Below are 15,862 nucleotides of genomic sequence, written 5' to 3' on the forward strand. Positions count from 1 at the left end.
CATTAATCTAGCAAAAAGTTTTATTGAATAAAAACAAATCAGTGGGTCGATGGTAAAGATAAAACATCAGTCTCCAAGTGATGATATTTAACTCCATTATTGCTCATTTATTAAACAAGAAATTAAACAAAATATAATTACAAGTAAATATTCTTAACACAGTGCAAAATTCTGTCATGAATTCCTCTCTAAACTCTGAAGAGATGGATGGAGCAGTGGACCATCGGTCAGGGACTTGTTTTGGGGCTGGGCTCCATCCAACTATCTCAGGTCCTGAATCAGCTCCCATCTCATTGTGCTATTTGTTTCTGTTGCAACCCTCCTCTCTTCTTCTCCAGGCACACTGGAGGGTCCACTAGGTGACGCTCAACACTGCAATCCTCGGACAGTCACGCTTTAATTCCAGCAGGTGATCACAACTGAAGAATGACTTTTAAAGAAGTGAACGTACCAGAGGTGTCATGAAAAAAATCCCTTGTCACAATGTGTAAAGAAGAAAAACTTTTAAGGCAGGAAAACCATAACTTGGCAAAAGTTAAGGACAGGCGATCTGACTTGAACCAATAAACAGTTCAATACATTATCATTTGTTTGTACATGTACAGTTAAAATATAATTGCAAATGCACAAGGAACATACTTTTTCAGAACAAAATAAGGACACCGTTTGGAGGAAGGGTGGACAAACAGCCAACTGTGTTTTTTTTTGGCCGTCATTTACACTCCGCTTCATGTGGGGGGAACCAACAGTGTAAGTGCTTCGGGTTGAAAGAAGTCATTGGCATAGAGAGAAGATAGAAGACAACCACAGTCGTTTACAAGCAGGACGGACATTTTTTGTCCTCATGCTCAATTTCCACAAGAAATTTAGCATCAAAGTGGTTTGACAGACACCTGTAGTCAGTCCTACTGTATATTCAGCTGGTTATTTGGTCAGATTTGCAATTAAGAGTTGCTAATGCAAACCTCTTATTACGCATTGTCTGTTACACTATGTAATTATATGGTTGTAATGTAAATTCTGAATATGCAAGGCATTACTAAATAATAATTGTCACTCAATTTAGACCCTGTCCTCAGAAGACATCCCTGTTGATAGTGATGATAGGATGGTGTAATATTAAAGAGGCTATACAGAATTGTTGCCTCTAGGTGTGCTCTTGAGCCAAAAAGGGATCCCTGGCCTAAATGGACAGAAATATTGTCCAGAAATTACTTAATTGGACAGAAAGTGGCATGCCTCCCCACACCCAACGAGTAAAAGCATAAATTGTTGGCCTAAAACTAAGTGGTTTCATATAGATCATACATACAGCCTAAATGTGACTTGACAGTTGACAACTACACTTCCATAGTGTATCTTTAGGTCACTGTACTGTTTGTATGTCATGTCACCATAAGGCTGGTGGTGTGTGTATTCTCCACCGGGGGTCAGTGATGGCACTGCTCAGTAAACCAGAGTCGTATTCACTAGAAACTAAATGGAAGACAACAGGCAGAAACAGGGTAGGGGACAACCTGAACTTGTCTTCGTATTCCATTGCAAAATGTTTTCCTACGTTTGTGCACTAATGAATACGACCCTGTTGTCTAAGGCTGGTGTGCGTTCCACCGCGTTAGGGCTCAGATTAGAGCACTGCTCAGTACACCAGGTACTTCAACTCAGAGTAGATGAGGGGAAACATGACGGTACAGGCGCGGTACAGGATAGCTCCACTCGTGAATAAGGCTCGGGGTTTGGTGAGCCACGACTCAGACTTGAAGCTGTAGTAGATGGCGTACAAGGCGACGGCAAAGAAGTGTCCAATCAGAGTCATCGGATGGGGCGTCAACCTGGGTATAGAATGGATTGAGAGCTAATTAGAACCATAGACTATTGATTGATGGAATTTGATCATTAATAGTAGTAGGCTGCCCAAGCTGGAGACAACATTACATACATAACAAATTATTGAGGATAAAAACACAATAAGGGCCAAAGGCTTATTTCCATTGTGGTCCTCTAATGTCAATACAGGTGCATGTACAGTATACATTTATATACACTGAGTATACAAAACATTAGAAACACCTGCTCTTTCCATGACATAGACTGACCAGGTGAATCCAGATGAAAGCTATGATACCTTATTAATGACACCTGTTAAATCCACTTAATCAGTGTAGATGAAGGGGAGGAGACAGGTTAAAGAAGGATTTTAAAGCCTTGTGAGACATGGATTGTGCATGTGTGCCATTCAGAGGGTGAATGGGCAAAACAAAATATTGAAGTGCCAATGAAAGGGGTATGGTATTAGGTGCCAGGCACATCGGTTTGAGTGTGTCAAGTACTGCAACGCTGCTAGGTTTTTCACGCTCAACAGTTTCCCGTGTTTATCAAGAACGGTCCACCACCCAAAGGACATCCAGCCAACTTGACACAACTGTGGGAAGCATTGGAGTCAACATGGGCCAGCATCCCTGTGGAAAACTTTCAACACCTTGTAGGGTCAATGCCCCAACAAATTGAGGCTGTTCTGAGGGCAGGGGGGGGAGCAACTCAATAATAGGAATGTGTTCCTAATGTTCTGTACACTCAGTGTAATGTTTATACGTGAATATTTTACATACATATTTTTTGAATGGGGAATATTGCATTGACATGACATACACAGTAAAGGATCAAACTGTAACAGTTTTGGAAGTGTGTCGAGCACATTAGTGAGACTCACACTGAGAGAAGACCAATGGGACCGTTGATGCACTCCCCACCCAGCTTGAAGTAAAGGAAGCACGCCTTTCGCAGCTGGTGGAGAGAATCTGAAAGACACAAACACCAAACAGCTCATATGAATATACATGTCAGTCAGGAAGGACATTATGCTAAATGGTACAGTATATCTCAGTGTAGCACCACGCTGGTAAAATCCACAGCTTAACGCTAAAAATAATTTCAGCAGAAATCATTTATACTGAATATGTCCTAAATGTCCCTCTCTGTTTGCTATAATCGCCCCTAGCTAAGTGTTTAGTGTCAGTTATTTGAGGTATACGGACATAAATTATACTGAGGAGAAGTACTGGACCGTTAGAAAACAAATGATTGAAGTAGAGACATTGGTAACAGTTTAATTAAAGACTTGTCATAAACATGACCTTATTCTATCTATCCTGTGTTGGCAGAGGACAGAAAAAAAGAACAGAGAAGGAGACTCACTGTCTGTTGCAGCAAACAACTCATACAGGGCTTGAGCCAACACATTCACCACAAAGGAATGTGATGACTTGCGTTCCCAGTGGAATTTTTTCTTTGCCTATTATTTTAAAAAACACACAAAAAACATTCAGCATTATACAGTATATCCTAACATTGCTCTGTAACTATTCATTTGACTAGTACAACACTGTGGATTACAGAAACAATATGCCCTGTGCCGCACATAAAACTCCCTAACGGTCTGTGGTAGCAGGTGATTGCAATGCAATATGGACCCACATTCCACAAAACAACAATACACATTCCAACCAAGGCCATTCAGACAGTGAAAATGTGTGTGGTGGAGTCTGGTCTGGTGGAAGCGCTGCTGACTCCGGACCACATATCCCCCTGGTTGGCCATTCTGTCTGAACCACTCTACTGCCTATCCCTTCTCTGTAATACCCACTGTCCAATCATTAACATAATACTGACTGTAAGTCACTCTGGATAAGATGACCAAAATGTAATGTAAATGTAATAATCATAAGAAAGGGGGATGAGATCAGGGATGTGAGTTTACCTGGAGCATGGCTGTGTTGTCGTACAGGTCAGGGATGTTCTTCATCAGGCTCCTCCAGATCAGGACGTCGTTGAGGGCCACACTCATCCCTCCTCCGGTCAGAGGGTGTCTCATGTTGTAGGCATCACCCAGTAGGAGCACACCTGGAAGAGGACAAAGGCCCATGTTAGCCCCAGTCCTCACCTCACTAACATCACACATATACACTGCTAGAGGGACCATCTTTTTCAGCAAAATATCTGATCTGGTCGCTTTTAATCTACTTAGCTAAAGATAAAATAATATACAGTTAGTGAGCATAACAAATGGAGCAATGCAGTTGGTCTAGTATTTATTTTGAGGCTTTCAAGGTTTATTGCTGTTTTAAGAGAGAAAGTTTCTATGTCATGCTATAATGGTGGTAGAGACTCCACACAGCCAACATTAAACTCTCCAAGGATGCGTTCCAAATGGGACCCTATTCCATTTGCCCTTTGGGACACAGCCCAACACTGTGGTCAGTACTAGTGTCCTACCTGGCTTGTTGACTGGGGACGGAGGCAGGAAGCTTGCTGGCATAGACCTCAGCCGGTCATTCTGCAGAGCCACCATGAACGGCTCTTTTAGGTGTTCTAGAGAAGAGACAACAGAGCCAGGTCAGAGGTCACACATGCATCACCACAAAGATGGGTGGATAAAGAATTTTAATCAACACAGAGTGAACGTCAACCCATAATGCCGTCATTTACTTTTCATGTGTTGAAGCTCTCAAGCACATAGTCATGTGGGTGCTATACATTGGTGGTGGATATGGTTAGTTTGCCCTAAAGTCTCACAAGGCCCAAGGCCATCCTTCCATCCCTCCATACAATGTAAAGGATGTTGAACACATGGGAAAGCTATACTGTTTAAATCTCTATAGTGTATACCCTAAATCCCTTACCTGGTAGTTGTGGGTGTATTTTCTCAGCCATGTACTCGGTGAGGTTCCTGGGCATCTCTCCCCTGATGTCCACCAGTACCCTGGTGTCTGAGGAGGAGATCTGGTAGATAAGGACAGGGCTGGGGTTGGCCAGGACCAGCTCAGCATGGTGGGGCTTGAACTGGGGAGAGTTCTGACCACGACAGGAGAGGACAGAAAGGAAATACATTAGTCTGACTGCATTTTACTAATTGTTTGGTTGGTCGGTCGGTCGACTCATTGATTTGCTCATTCATTCATTCATTCATTCATTCAACATAATACTTGAACAAACCTTCATGATGCATCCAACAAAGTGAGAGGAGGTCTGGGCCTTCCCAGCTACCAGGCTCTTCCTGAACTTTGAGAAACAGCCGTCAGCTACTACAGTTACTGCTGCATGGACCTCCTATGGGACAGGTTAACACAATTACATCAGTTAAAAACACATCTGTTACACTGCTTGTCTTATCAATGGATCCTGGTGAATTGCTAATCAATAGGTGTAAATACTGTCAAGTGTAATTGTGAGTATCAGCATGGGGCTATTTTACACAGCAACGGCTATCTGTAGAGTACCAAAGTATAACTGCATCACAAGCTTAGAGTTTACCTTTGTGTCTCCTGTCTCCTTGTCCCTGTACTGCACTCCTGTCACACAGTCATCCTCTTCCTCCAGGCTGGACACAGTGCCTTCTATGAACGTAACACTAGGGGAGAGCAAAGTACCAGCTATTAAGAAACAGTAGTTCTAGTGATGGTATTAATAGAGCCGGGTTCTTCTGAACACATGACCTGACCAGGAAAAACATAATCAGGCTATAACAACTAAACCCTGGAGTTGGTCCTGGTCAAGTCATGTGGTCAGGAAAAAACGTGTGGCCATAGTGATAGTAATGATATGTCCAACAGGTATAGTGCAGGTTCCCTCCCAGGCTTACTTTGGCTCAGCGAGCGCGACTCTGCGCAGGCCCATGATAAAGCGTCCGTGGTGGAAGGCCCTGCCACACTGGATACTGCTGTCTGCCTGGGGATATGGGATCTCCACCTCTGTGCTGCTCTCGATGTCATGAATCACATAGCCGTTCACCACGTGGGCATCCAGCCCCTCCACCGAACCTGAGAGGAGAGCCCAGGGTTAGGCAAGGGTGATGCAACACTTTTCATTATGCATTCAACTCAGGCCTTTAGTCTTAATTAATAGCTAGCTAGGTTGCAACAGTTTGTTTGGTCCCACTTTAAACAAACAACAACTTATAAAGCCTTTATTAAGTTGTCATAAAGCCCTAAATAGGTCCTGCAGTGAGCCTTGCTCGTTGAGCACAGCCCCCATTTAATGCAAGGGCTTGTTGCGAGTCAGCCCATTGGTCGTTTGCCCCAAGCTAACACCTTTTTACACGTAGACCCCACGCTAAAAGATCTCTAGTCCATGCTCCAGAGACCACTCACCCTCCATTCCCAGTTCTCTCAGGGCCCTGTATCCACCAGGCTGCAGCAGCTCTCCCAACTATCCTGTCAGGCTCCTTCAGGTCCCTCTCTATCACAGTGACCCTCCGGCCGTCCCGGGCCAGCACTGCAGCCATGGCCGACCCCAGGACTCCCGCCCCTACGATGATCACATCTGGCTCCTGAGATGCAGGAGAGTCACCTGCTGCTGGGGGGCTCTCCATGCCTGAGGAAGCCACTCGTTTCCTCCTGCCACCTCCCTGTTTGGAGAGAAAGCGAGGAGGGTGGGGAGAGAGAGAAACGAATTTAAATCATTAAATGGGCATGTTCATGGTACTTTGCAATGGTGATTGAAAAGGTGTATGGTTTGCTATAACAAAAAGGCTTCATTAGAGGTGTTCTGTTAAATCTCAAACAATGATGAACATTCAAAGAATTGTTTGAGATTTAAATAAACACAGATCTGCAGGTCTCAATGGTACTTACCCATAGAAGGTTAAAACATATATAATTGCACTATAATTGGACACTATTTTATTGTATATAGTGTATACTGAAGTAGGCCAACGGGTGAGAATAATAATAATTGGGTTTTGGTCTTCAACAGATTGTACAGTTATTATTGCTCACCTTCTTTGAAGCGCTCTCTCCACTCCTGTGCCTGACAGCTGAGGGTCTCGGTATAAATGTATTGATGACCGGTAGGGATAATAAAAGTTCCAGCGGTAATTGTAGAATTTGGGGTACCTTGAATGTATGTCCGTGGTACCTGACATAGGATAGCAGCATCCCCACTGCCAAGAACACTACAGCCGCCAGGATTATCTCTTTGTGAGCATACTCCAAAACTGCGTCGCATTTCTTATAAATGTAGGTGAAACTTGCAATTCCAAGAAAAGTCCACATCTTTATTCTATTATTATAATAGGCTACTTGAAATGAATAGGCTAACTCATTCAATAAATTATCACTGCTCAGAGTGTTTCCTAACCTACAACCTGAAACTATATTCCCAAAACAAAAAGTAGCCTAGATCATGGAATAGAATAAAGTGCGCAATAAAATCACAGCACAGTTCAGCAATTACTATTTCAGAAATAACAAATATTCTATCTATAGGCATAGACTATTGAGCATCCTATTTTAGATGCTTTAGCAGATCGTAGGCCTAGTAATATCCGTTAATCCAAAAGAAAAGTATCCAAACCCATGACAATTATTCCACCAGATATTTCAGATGGTGTCAGAGGATGCTAAATATGTTATGATAATGAGATAGGTAGGAACTTCGGGTTCGCAGGTTTGGTGTCCCGCCCTCTCTGTGTCTGAACCGTCCAATCAGGAACAGCACATCCGTGAGCAGAGCTCACGCTATCTGGCCATTGGCCAATCCTCGGCTGCTGGTTGGAGCGCTGGCTGAGAGAGGATAGTATGATATGATGTCACTGGAAAGGTGTCATATACCGGTTTCTGTGCTTGCAAACATTGCCGCACGAGGGCGATGCGCGCAAGTTGGTGGCAGAACAATGGGACGTTCTTATAGAACACAGGGGAAAGCCTCTATTTACATGTTGCTTATGAGTGCATTTCATACTGTTTGGATTATGATTTGATTTTAAGCCTTGTATGAATGTCCCGCTTAATATTATATTTGTGACATCATCGCAAATCAACTGCATTATACTAAAAAACACTTCAAACAGTAAAATGGCTCTTTGGCTAGCTTTTGCTACAGCCTATATCAATGAGCGTTAGCATTCTAGCTAACAACTGCTACATCCAAAATAGTTCATTTGCAAAGATCACAACCAAATATAATCTTAGAGACTGTTCAAGCAAGAATCAAAACATCATTGTAAGCGTATGAGAACCCCAAAAAGTTATTTTGTTTAATGCGGCAGCTTTTTTACTGTCAGTGTGTCATATACTGGAAAGGGGTCTATCCGTCTACAATTTTACATGCTACTGAGGAAGTTACCAATCCGGTTCACAGTCAGTACTTTTTTGCCAGACATAGGAAATAACACTATTAAGGATTGTGTTACATACCGGTATTTTGCCTTCGGGTGATTATGTAGATAAGTAGGATTGTGCGGATATCAATACAAACATTTTATTTGATTTCTGAGGGCATCCTAGTTTATGTTGGGCAGCCTTATTAAATATTGTATAACGTTTTTTTGAAAGTATTTATGCTTTTTTGCCAAGACTTACACGGACATCAACTCTTTTAGTGTTACTCTAACATTAGAAGCTAAGTAGCAACGCTATATATATTTATTTTCATAAATATCATAATAATGCAAAGCACTGACACAATAGGGTTTGCTTATTTTTATTCAACTCCAGTATGAAAAAGTTATACCAATCGATCAGGTGATCTATTAATTAATTCCTTAATTAATTCAGTATTTGAAATGCCATGTCATTTTAACTCCATTTAATGCATATTTTGGTATTTACCATTGATGGCCTCACAATCTAATCATATGTCAACATTACAGGAGTGTGCATTAAAATAGTCCACATTCACAAGACTCCTGCACTGATTAATTTTGTATACTATAACTGTATTAATAGTTAGTCACGTGAAACTATAACACTGTGTAAGCATAAGATTGTGAAAGGTCTGGATGGACACTATACCACTCAGGACAAGGGGTTTCATGGTCAAACAAGTCTTCACCACATGTCTTCACAGGTAGTGGTTAAAGACTGTTTCATATTTCTCCTGTTTGCCTGATGTGACTTTGGGCTCCCCATTTTGCTTGACAAAGTCCTGAGAATAAACAACAAAAACTCCCATTAAAACATATACTGATTTGGTAGACATTGAAACAACAGCCTTGTTACAAACACATGAGTGCTATAGAGATGGTACTACATTGTTATTCCACTAGTGACCTCACCTCCAGCTCCTCCAATGAGGCGCTGCCATCCTCTACTTTCTGACCAATCCCATGGCTGAAGCTCATGTAGCGCTCCTGTCAGAAGACAGCGATGTTGTGTTATATAGCTAGCTAATACATAAGCATTCTTTAGCACAGATAGTACATTTTGTCTCCTTGCAATGCCAACATACCTGGTAAAATAAGGTTAAGTGCATGAATGAAATGAATATTAGAATGTATATATTGTCTTAGTACCTTGACCATGCTGGTGACAACTCCTTCCTCTATGATCCTGACGGCGTTCCTCAGGCCGCGTGCGAAGGCGTCCATAGCTCCGATGTGGGCTATGAACAGGTCCTCCAGGTCCGTGGACTCTCTACGCACCTTAGCATCGAAGTTCAGACCCCCCGGCTGCAGACCACCCTGCTCTATCACAGTCTGGGGAGGATAGAACAATACATTTTCTTATGTTCTTTCTGCTGACGTTCTGATATCTGATAGGTATCGTCATAAAATAACTGATGTTTATTAGTAATGTGTGTGTGTGTGCGTACATTATCTTCTACGTCACCTTCATGATCATGGTGGTGTTCCTGATGTCCATGGGGAACTGGTCTGTGTCCCAGCCCAGGTCAGGAGAACCCGTGTTGGAGTCCACAGAGCCCAGCATGCCAAACCTACACACCAGAACAACAGGTTTATTAGGTTAACTGGACTGGAACATCCAGATTACCAGGAATGACGTCAACCACCCAATCCAAAAAAGACCACTAGCCCCTACCCCCTATGAACTTCTGAAAGGTGTAAGAAATATGGTGAAAATTATACCTCCCCTATCATTACTCTACCCTATCAGAGGGCAAGGTGGAGCATTAACATATTGATTCGACCTATCCAATCTCTTCAGACCTACACAAGTCCATCGAGGTAGAGAGCAGGGGATAGGGGGTCGGTTTGGGATTGGGCAACATGTGAAAGTCAACATGGCGACTTTACACAGAGGCCATGACGACGTCGTGTTCATAGGAATGCCCAGCCAGAGTGGTGTGGTTGGGTTCGATGTTCAGCTTGAAGTGGCTGTCCAATTCATAGTGCTTCAGGAAGCCTATGACACTCATGGCATCTATATAAAGGTGAAACAGCAACATGTACAAAGAGATGTAACATGGAAATTAAAGGCATCAGAGATTTTATAGCATCTAATTGTTAGATGTGGTTCGTAATGCAGATAAACTGACTATTGAGGGCCTCCGTAGTTCAACAGTAACCACATAGTATATCCTTACAATGTGTACATTATGTTAATGTTGTGTTATACACCCAAAAGCCTTACCATAGTCATACTGATGTTTGCATGGCTCTTTGGGCTTGGGTTCAATGAGGAACTGGCACTTCAACCCTATCTTCTCCTTGTACTCTGATATACAATAACACAATCAGGTTATCATCTGCAAATGGTTGGTACAGTATTATGGTAACAATGTATTACACACAGTAGTGCTAGCTACTTACTGACAACCATTTTGAAAAAGTTTGCCATGTGTTTCAGTTCAGCGGCAACATCAGTGTTGTGTATCGAGTAAAAACCCTCCCTGCCGCCCCAGAAGACTGCACAAGGAGACAAAAATACATGAACCAGGTTAGGTGGTGGCAACGACAGGATCAGTGAAATAATGGTGGTTCATTATGAGACATTCATTTATTCTCTCATCTCACCAAAGTTCTCTGCTCCCAGCTTCTTGGCTACATCCAGTCCTTTCTTCACCTGGGCCCCAGCAAAGGCCAAAACATGGCAGTCAGGGTTGGTCGCTGCTCCATTCATGTACCTATGGTATTAGCAATAAATAACAAATTCATTAAAAAAAGGAAATGTAGGCTACAAGTCGGATGGCAAAGAGATGGCTTCATCGTGAAATACGGACAATTAGACATAAATATTGTGAAAAACAATGCATATACAGTTGAAGTCGGAAGTTTACATAAACTTAGGTTGGAGTCATTAAAACTAGTTTTTCAACCACTCCACAAATTTCTTGTTAACAAACTATAGTTTTGGCAAGTCGGTTAGGACATCTACTTTGTGCATGTCTGTGACGAGGTGTGAATGAAGGAGTCAGGCGCAGGAGGTAAAATACCGAAGTCCAGAGTTTATCCCGTTACATAAATAAAACGCACCCAGCGTCAAAACGAAACTATCACAAGGGAGAATTCCACCTTGGCAATAACAAATGGAAGAGTAGCTCAACCGAGCTACTCGCTCTCACAATGAAACAATCACTCACAAAGACAAGGGGAACAGAGGGAACACTTATACACATACTAATTAGGGGAATGAGCACCAGGTGAGTGTGATTGACAAGACAAGACAAGTGGAGTGATGAGAATGGGATCGGCAGTAGCTAGTAAGCCGGTGACGACGAACGCCGAAACCTGCTCGAACAAGAAGGGGAGGCAGCCTCGGCGGAAGTCGTGACAATGTCACAAGTAATTTTTCCAACAATTGTTTACAGACAGATTAATTCACTTATAATTCACTGTATCACAATTCCAGTGGGTCAGAAGTTTACATACACTAAGTTCACTGTGCCTTTAAACAGCTTGGAAAATTCCAGAAAATTATGTAATGGCTTTAGAAGCTCATTTGAGTCAATTGGTGGTGTACCTGTGGATGTATTTCAAGGCCTACCTTCAAACTCAGTGCCTCTTTGCTTGACATCATGGGAAAATCTAAAGAAATCAGCCAAGACCTCAGAAAAGAAATTGTAGACCTCCACAAGTCTGGTTCATCCTTGGAAGCAAATTCCAAACGCCTGAAGGTACCACGTTCATACAAACAATAGTACGCAAGTATAAACACCATGGGACCACGCTGCCGTCATACCACTCAGGAAGGAGACGCGTTCTGTCTCCTAGAGATGAACGTACTTTGGTGCGAAAAGTGCAAATCAATCCCAGAACAACAGCAAAGGACCGTGTGAAGATGCTGGAGGAAACAGGTACAAAATTATCTATATCCACAGTAAAACGAGTCCTATATCAACATAACCTGAAAGGCCGCTCAGCAAGGAAGAAGGCACTGCTCCAAAACCGCCATAAAAAAGCCAGACTACGGTTTGCAACTGCACATGGGGACAAAGACCGTACTTTTTTGAGAAATGTACTCTGGTCTGATGAAACAAAAATAGAACTGTTTGCCCATAATGACCATCGTTATGTTTGGAGGAAAAAGGGGGATGCTTGCAAGCCGAAGAACACCATCCCAACCGTGAAGCACAGGGATGGCAGCATCATGCTGTGGGGGTGCTTTGCTGCAGAAGGGACTGGTGCACTTCACAAAATAGATGGCATCATGAGGAAGGGAACTTATGTGGATATATTGAAGCAACATCTCAAGACATCAGTCAGGAAGTTAAAGCTTGGTCGCAAATGGCTCTTCCAAATGGACAATGACCCCAAGCATACTTGCCATCACAAAGCTTTGACCTCAATCCTATAGAAAATGTGTGGGCAGAACTGAAAAAGCGTGTGCGAGCAAGGAGGCCTACAAACCTGACTCAGTTACAGTAGCTCTGTCAGGAGGAATGGGCCAAAATTCACCCAACTTATGGTGGGAAGCTTGTGGAAGGCTACCTGAAAAGTTTGACCCAAGTAAAACAATTTAAAGGCAATGCTACCAAATACAAACTGAGTGAATGTAAACTTCTGACCCACTGGGAATGTGATGAAAGAAATAAAAGCTGAAAGAAATCAATCTCTCTACTATTATTTTAACATTTCACATTCTTAAAATAAAGTGGTGATCCTAACTGACCTAAGACAGGGAATTTTCACTAGGATTAAATGTCAGGAATTGTGAAAAACTGAGTTTAAATATATTTGGCTAAGGTGTATGTAAACTTCCGACTTCAACTGTAGCTAGCAATATACAATATATCCTGTATTATACAGCCTACAACAAATTATAATCTCTTCCACTTTGAGGTGTGAAAACAACTGACAAAACTTTGGAGTGTAAAGATGACTAAGGTTGATGAGGAAAGCTGACCTTGAGTGAGCGAACAGGTTGCAGGTGACCCACAGCACCTTGACCCCAGTCCTAATCTGCAGCTGCAGGGCCAGGTCTGTCATCTCATCCAGGTTCCTGTTGGACTCCTCCAGAGTGCTGCCCTCAGGGGACATGTCCCTATACAACAGGATGGATAGGAGGGTAACATAGATCAGTTAGGGTACAATGACCATGGGTGAGAGAACAAGCATCTTGGACGGGTGCAACTTCTTTAAGGCATAAACGGCCACTCTATCCATGTCTCTCTACCGAAGATCAATTGATTTGATACTGTAGGAACAAAGAGACAATACCTGTCATGAAAGGTGTAGTACTTCACCTGAAACGAACATACACATGAATCAATATGGTTTATATAAAAAAAAGCAGTACATTCTAAAATACATAAAGTATTAAAGGTACAGTATTTGAGTGGAAGTTCACTCACACCAAGTTTGGTGAAGAACTCAAAGGCTGCATGGAGTCTCTTCTTGGCACATTCCATGGGGGTAGCACCCTCATTCCAGGGTCTGTGTAGGGTCTGGAACCCAAAAGGGTCAGCACCTGGTGTTGGGTGGAATGGAGGAAAACAGAATACACATGAAGTCATCATGACAGACCCATGATGAGAGATCGGGGTTGTTTCTATTGAAAGAGACAGTGCTTTATTGGAGTAAATGTACAAATGTTTCTGTAGTCTATGTACAGTATAAATGAGAGTGACCTGAAGCAATCAATGTGTGTTAGTGAACATTCATTACCAGTCCCACAGAAGGAGTGCCAGTAACAGACTGAGAATCTCAGCCAGTCCTCCATCTTTCTGCCCAGCAGCACCTGCACAGGTAAACAGTTACATGAAGTCTGCTGGGAAAACCTCAGGTGGGATCATTCAGGTGTGTAAAGGAGGTAGAGTCTCACTGTGCAACAGGAAGACAACAGACACTTCCATGACACCTGACACACACACAGTTCAAGTTTGCAACACCTACTTCTTCTGCATTGTAGTGTTTGAAACACAAGACTTCTCGAGCTCCAGCGGTGGGTACATATGGAATCTTCGGAATACCTGTGTGATACATTGATCTCGGTTAACCCAGAACTAAAATATCGCACAGTGATTGATTTGGACAGGAGCTGTGTACCGCACCTCAAATGTTATACTGCTCGAGCTCCTGTTCCTCTTATAGAATATTAGCTCAAAGGTATTGTGGAGCTCCTGCACCTAAATATAAACACTACCGGCACCCAAAATGAGTACCGGCACCTATTTCAGTCCAAGTCAAGCACTGATCTCACATAATTTGGTCAAATGCTGATGCTCGTAGTCTGTCGTCCACCAGAGATCACATTGAAGCGTTCATGGAACGTCCCAAGGATTCAGTTTAGACTATTCCATTAACAGATTGACGTGTCGTTCTAACAGAACGACGTGTGCTGTCAAGCAAAAATAAAACGTTACCTTTGAAAATGGGGTTAAACAAATTAATTTAAAAATGCAGTTATTATTTTGTGAATGCATGAAACTTCCAATCTCAGCTCTTGTTTGCAGAGTTCTTAGCGGTCAATTGCCACTTACTTAAAGCCTATATAAAACCGACATTGAGGAAGAAGTGTGCTATAATTGAAGCAAAGAATGATTACCAGCAAAGAATTCTGTTTCCGTAGCCATGTCAAATACTTTTAAGAACTTCAGATCATCTGTGAGTTTTCCCCTTGAAGTTCCACTTCCACTTCGTCTTGATCGAAAATAAGAAGCACAATCTTCACATCCACCACAAGGTGTCTCTGGTATCCAGCAGAACACCAACCGCTTTAGATTTTTGTCAAAATAGTATCTTTTGGTCCCGTTTGACTGCATCAAGCCGCCTTTCAAACCGTACAAACTAGTCAGCTCTATCACGGCCTTCTTTGGTAAAAGCTAACTGTCATTCCCAAATTCCGTGGTAGATTTAGGGTCTGATAGCCTTATCTATACATTGCAACATTATTGCCGTCATTCACATTGTACGCCCTCTTTAGGGCCCCATTTACTATAGTTCTAGTCTTCAGAAGCAAAATTATGAAGACAACCAGGCCTATGACTAGGTGAATGTAGAAAGGTCAAGTTAAAAATCAGGGTAAAACAAGATTATATAACAATGTGCAAACAAACATTTAAAAAAAGTAGGCCTACAGACTTGTCAAAGAAACATAATATTATGCAGCCAGGGCATGTTCAATATCTGATGTTTATTTCAATTACAATGGATATTTTACAAAATATCTGATGCAGAAACATCAACGAAAAAAGTAGAAACAAGACGACACCATAAACACACTTCCATAAATACATATTTACATACATTATAGTAGTAGTAGTACACAGTCCATCAGAAATTTGGTCTGGAATACCAGGTGGAAACACTAACATCTGTCAGCAGCAGAAAATATTTATATGTGCACCTTTAAAGCCCTATATCATTGGTTACTTCCAAAATGGCACCATATTCCCATTATAGTGCACAACCTTTGACCAGGGTGTCACGACTTCCTCCGAAGCTGCCTCCCCTCCTTGTTCGGGCAGGCTTCGGCGTTCATCGTCACCGGCCTACTAGCTACTGCCGCTCCATATCTCATCATTCCATTTGTCTTGTCTTGTCAATTACACACACCTGGTTCATATCCCCTCATTAGTACATGTATAATTGTTCCCTCTGCCCCCCTTGTCCTTGTGGGTGATTGTTATTTGGGAGTTGAGTGTAGCTCGATTGAGCTACCTGTACCTTGTATTTCCGGGGATATTG

General features: G+C 42.3%; 2 protein-coding genes across 2 annotated transcripts; both read right to left on the bottom strand.

Annotated features, from left to right (window-relative positions):
- Nucleotides 1-81: 81 nt before the first annotated feature.
- sqlea (squalene epoxidase a) lies at nucleotides 82-7,414 on the bottom strand. The gene is given in 12 exon segments (XM_041902489.2): nucleotides 82-1,832; nucleotides 2,711-2,798; nucleotides 3,196-3,292; nucleotides 3,758-3,900; nucleotides 4,273-4,368; nucleotides 4,680-4,851; nucleotides 4,993-5,106; nucleotides 5,311-5,407; nucleotides 5,639-5,816; nucleotides 6,147-6,201; nucleotides 6,203-6,403; nucleotides 6,774-7,414. Coding segments are annotated over 12 exon segments (1,710 nt in total). The 5' UTR covers nucleotides 7,050-7,414; the 3' UTR covers nucleotides 82-1,639.
- Nucleotides 7,415-8,462: 1,048 nt separating this feature from the next.
- On the bottom strand, nucleotides 8,463-14,997 carry LOC121585471 (xylose isomerase). Its single transcript, XM_041901814.2, has 14 exons — nucleotides 14,721-14,997; nucleotides 14,069-14,145; nucleotides 13,841-13,913; nucleotides 13,528-13,643; nucleotides 13,394-13,419; nucleotides 13,080-13,217; nucleotides 10,751-10,860; nucleotides 10,547-10,642; nucleotides 10,368-10,451; nucleotides 10,031-10,157; nucleotides 9,606-9,711; nucleotides 9,290-9,472; nucleotides 9,053-9,127; nucleotides 8,463-8,922 (listed from the first exon to the last, which is right to left on the bottom strand). The coding sequence occupies exons 1-14, from the start codon at nucleotides 14,935-14,937 to the stop codon at nucleotides 8,839-8,841; spliced, it is 1,512 nt and encodes a 503-aa protein (XP_041757748.2). The 5' UTR covers nucleotides 14,938-14,997; the 3' UTR covers nucleotides 8,463-8,838.
- Nucleotides 14,998-15,862: the final 865 nt, after the last annotated feature.

Source organism: Coregonus clupeaformis, chromosome 2 (assembly GCF_020615455.1).
Source record: "Coregonus clupeaformis isolate EN_2021a chromosome 2, ASM2061545v1, whole genome shotgun sequence".
Taxonomy (NCBI): domain Eukaryota; kingdom Metazoa; phylum Chordata; class Actinopteri; order Salmoniformes; family Salmonidae; genus Coregonus; species Coregonus clupeaformis.